The sequence below is a fragment of the Dendrobium catenatum genome, unplaced genomic scaffold (genome assembly GCF_001605985.2).
Source record: "Dendrobium catenatum unplaced genomic scaffold, ASM160598v2 fragScaff_scaffold_621, whole genome shotgun sequence".
Lineage (NCBI taxonomy): Eukaryota > Viridiplantae > Streptophyta > Magnoliopsida > Asparagales > Orchidaceae > Dendrobium > Dendrobium catenatum.
Genome location: NW_021319083.1, coordinates 31080960 through 31084287, shown reverse-complemented (window position 1 = coordinate 31084287; position 3328 = coordinate 31080960). Strand labels below are relative to the sequence as shown.

Genomic DNA, 3328 nt, shown 5'->3' with positions numbered 1-3328 from the left:
GGACAGATTATTTAACTTGTCAATATCATTTGAAATGAACGCGGGCCATCTTTCCAATCTTCTATCAAGGATCCAAATGTCCTTCATAATGTTAATTGAAACACCATCCTTGATGCTCCATCTTACAACCTGTTTTAAAGCATTGGCACCGCTAATAATCACCTTCCAAGCCGAAGAAGAGTTTTTTCTATTACTCGCATCCCATACATTCTTCCCATATTTTGCTGAGATAAATTTACTGAATAAAGAATCAGGCTTCTTCAAGAAATTCCAAGCCAATTTTGCTCTAAGGGGTTCCACCAATTGAACAGCTGATTGAATGCCAAGCCCCCCTTGGTCTTTCAGTTTACACAACTCCTTCCAAGCTACATAATGTAAACTATTAACCCCATTGCTTTTACTCCACAGAAATTTCATGCTCATTCTATCAATCTTCTTCAATACATATATTAGAACTAGAGACATAGAAGTATAGATTACATGGATTCCTTGAAGAATAGCATTAATAAGAGTTACTCTACCAGCTGTTGATATAAACTTCTTGCCCCAAACATCCAGCTTAAAGGCTGCTTTCTCCAAAATGCTGGAGAAATCTGAAGCCACATGCTTCCTTAAGGTGATTTTATTGCCCAAGTAATTTAGATATTTGGTTTCCATGAACCCCAAGAGATTTGAGATTATTTTCCTACTCCTTCTCTCCATATTCTTACTAAAAATGATAGAAGATTTAGAACCATTTATCTGTTAACCCGTCCAACTGCGATAGTCTTTAGTGATTTTCATAATTATCTTAATCTTCTCTATCTTAGCATTGGAGAAGATCAAGATGTCATCTGCAAATAATAGATGTGAGATCCTTGGGGATAAAGGGGCATTTTTAAAATCCACACTATTCCCTTTGGATAAAAAAGCATTAGTAAGAAGTTGGGAGCAAAGTATGAACAAGAAAGGAGAGAGAGGGCAACCCTGTCTAAAGCCACTTCTCCATTTAATACCTTCCAGTTCCACACCATTGATTTGAACAAAGAAAACTGGGTCAGAGACACATTCCATAATGAGATTAGAAAATCTTCTTGGAAAGCCAAAGTAAATCAATACTTGTTGTAAGGTATTCTAAGCCATACTATCGTATGCCTGTTCCATATCCAGTTTAATAGCCACCAAACCCCTTCTCGATTTGGAGACTCTAAACTTGTGAAAAAGTTCTTAAGTAAGAAGCATATGCTCGGATAAGGCCCTCCCTTCAATGAAAGCGACTTGTTCTTCAGTAACTAAGCCATGGATTACTTTATTCATTCTGTTTAATAGTACTTCTGACACAATTTTGTATATTGACATACAGAGGCATATGGGTCTGAAAATATTGGGAGAAAGATGATTACTTACTTTGGGAGTAAGAACCACTAATGTCTCCTTCCACCTAGAAGACATTTTCCCCGAACTGAAGCAAAGTTGGATGACTTTCCACACATCCATCCCAATGATCTTCCAATAAGTTTTAAGAAAGGAATATGTAATTCCATCCAATCCAGGCGAAATGTTGTTTCAAAGTTCATTAATAACCTTTTCAACTTCTTCTAGCTTCAATTCAACATCCAGGATTCCACAATCTTCATGTTTCAAGATGTTCTCATTCATAGGCCAATTGTATAGAATGCAATCTCTGTATTTCCATTTCTTGGAAAAAAACTGAAAGAAGTTTCTTCTTATACAATCTTGGTCTTCAGTTAATACTCCATCCTCATTTCTTATTTGCTTGATAGAATTCCCATTTCTTCTTCCATTCGCAAATGCATGAAAGAAGGAAGTGTTCACCTCCCCTTCCTTCATCCACTTGGCTTTTGCTCTTTGTTTCCACCATGTATTCAACCTTACAAGAGTAAAGTTGAATTCATTGACTTTGGATTTCAGGATTAGTACTTCGCTATTCGAAAATAGTAAACTTGAAGCTTCTTCCTGCTGTAGATCTTCAATCTCCTTCTTCAACTTTTCCTTCAAAACTTCCAGATTTTGATGCTTAGCCTTACTCCAAAAAAATAAGGCTTTAAGAACTCTAGACATTTTCTTATTTAGAGCTTCCATATCATCACCTCTTATAAATTTGGCCCACAAATTCCTGATTACAGAAGTGGCCGCTGCATAGGATATCCATACATCCTCAAATTTGCGAAATCTGGATTTATGAACCTGTTGTTGAAATAATTTCAAAACAATGGGACAATGGTCGGATGCAATTCTACTCAAATGTCTCATAGCTGCTAGACTAACCAGCTCCAAAGCTTTAGAATTCAGCATGTCTCACAGCTGCATATCAAGCCTCTCTAATATTCGGGCACTTCCACTCTTGTTATTACACCAAGTAAATTTAGCACCAATAATACCTACATCATGTAAGTCATTATTGTTCATAAAAGCCTTCATTTCCAAAGGCCCTTGTGAGAAAGAAAACTTCTTCCCACCTTTCTTCTCATCTTGTGAAAGTATGCAGTTGAAGTCACCTCCAAAAACTGCTGGAATTTCTTGATCAACCACACCATCAATTCCACAAATCTCTTCTGCCTTGGTACTCCCTGCTACCATAAATTGTAGCAATCATCCATTTGTTTTTGTTGAATATCTCCAACTCTCCCAACAAACACTGGTCCGAAGACTTGATCAAAGAAAAAGAAGCCACATTCATCCTCCATATCACCATAATCCCACCAAAATTCCCTCTAGAGGGCTGCAGGATAAAATCCCATTCCTCACCCATTATCTTGACAAATTCATCTTTCGACAGAGAATTAATCTTTGTTTCAACAATGCCTACAAAAAATACATCCCAATTTTTTAATGTACTCCTTCAAATATAGGGAGGCCTCTTTCTTGTTCGCACCCCTACAATTCTAGAAGCTGATAAAACTCATTTGGAAACTAATGGGGGTATGCCCCCACCCTTCCTCTTATTCATATTACTTCTACCTTGCCTGGAAGCCAAATTCAAAGGGCCCAAATGTCTCAACTCCTTTGCTAGTTTTATTTTTTGAGCAGAATTTTTTTCAGTATTTAGAGTACCATTCTCCTCAGTTAACATAAAAGTTTTCTCCTCAAACTTTTCCTATTTAGTTACCACATTGTTTTTGTACAGACCTTCCTCCATATTTATCATAATTTCACCTTCTTCCAATTCCCCTTCTAAGGAATCAACACCACAAATATCCACATCATTATCATCCTCACATAAAGAATTCAGCAGTTCGAATTTGTTACCTGCCCATAGAGTGGCTTCCCTAGTTGAATCAACCTCCAGATTTCCATCAGGAATTCTCTGTTCTCCCAAACTTTTGGC

At 37.1% G+C, this 3328-nt stretch overlaps 1 protein-coding gene across 1 annotated transcript; it reads right to left on the bottom strand.

Moving 5' to 3' along the window:
* Nucleotides 1-1545: 1545 nt before the first annotated feature.
* Nucleotides 1546-2295, bottom strand: LOC110100684. Its single transcript, XM_020828293.1, has one exon. The coding sequence runs from the start codon at nucleotides 2293-2295 to the stop codon at nucleotides 1546-1548; it is 750 nt and encodes a 249-aa protein (XP_020683952.1).
* Nucleotides 2296-3328: the final 1033 nt, after the last annotated feature.

What these genes read in the sequence shown, in the direction of transcription:
- LOC110100684 (XM_020828293.1), bottom strand. Translation starts at nt 2,295, where the DNA reads ATGCTGAATTCTAAAGCTTTGGAGCTGGTTAGTCTAGCAGCTATGAGA.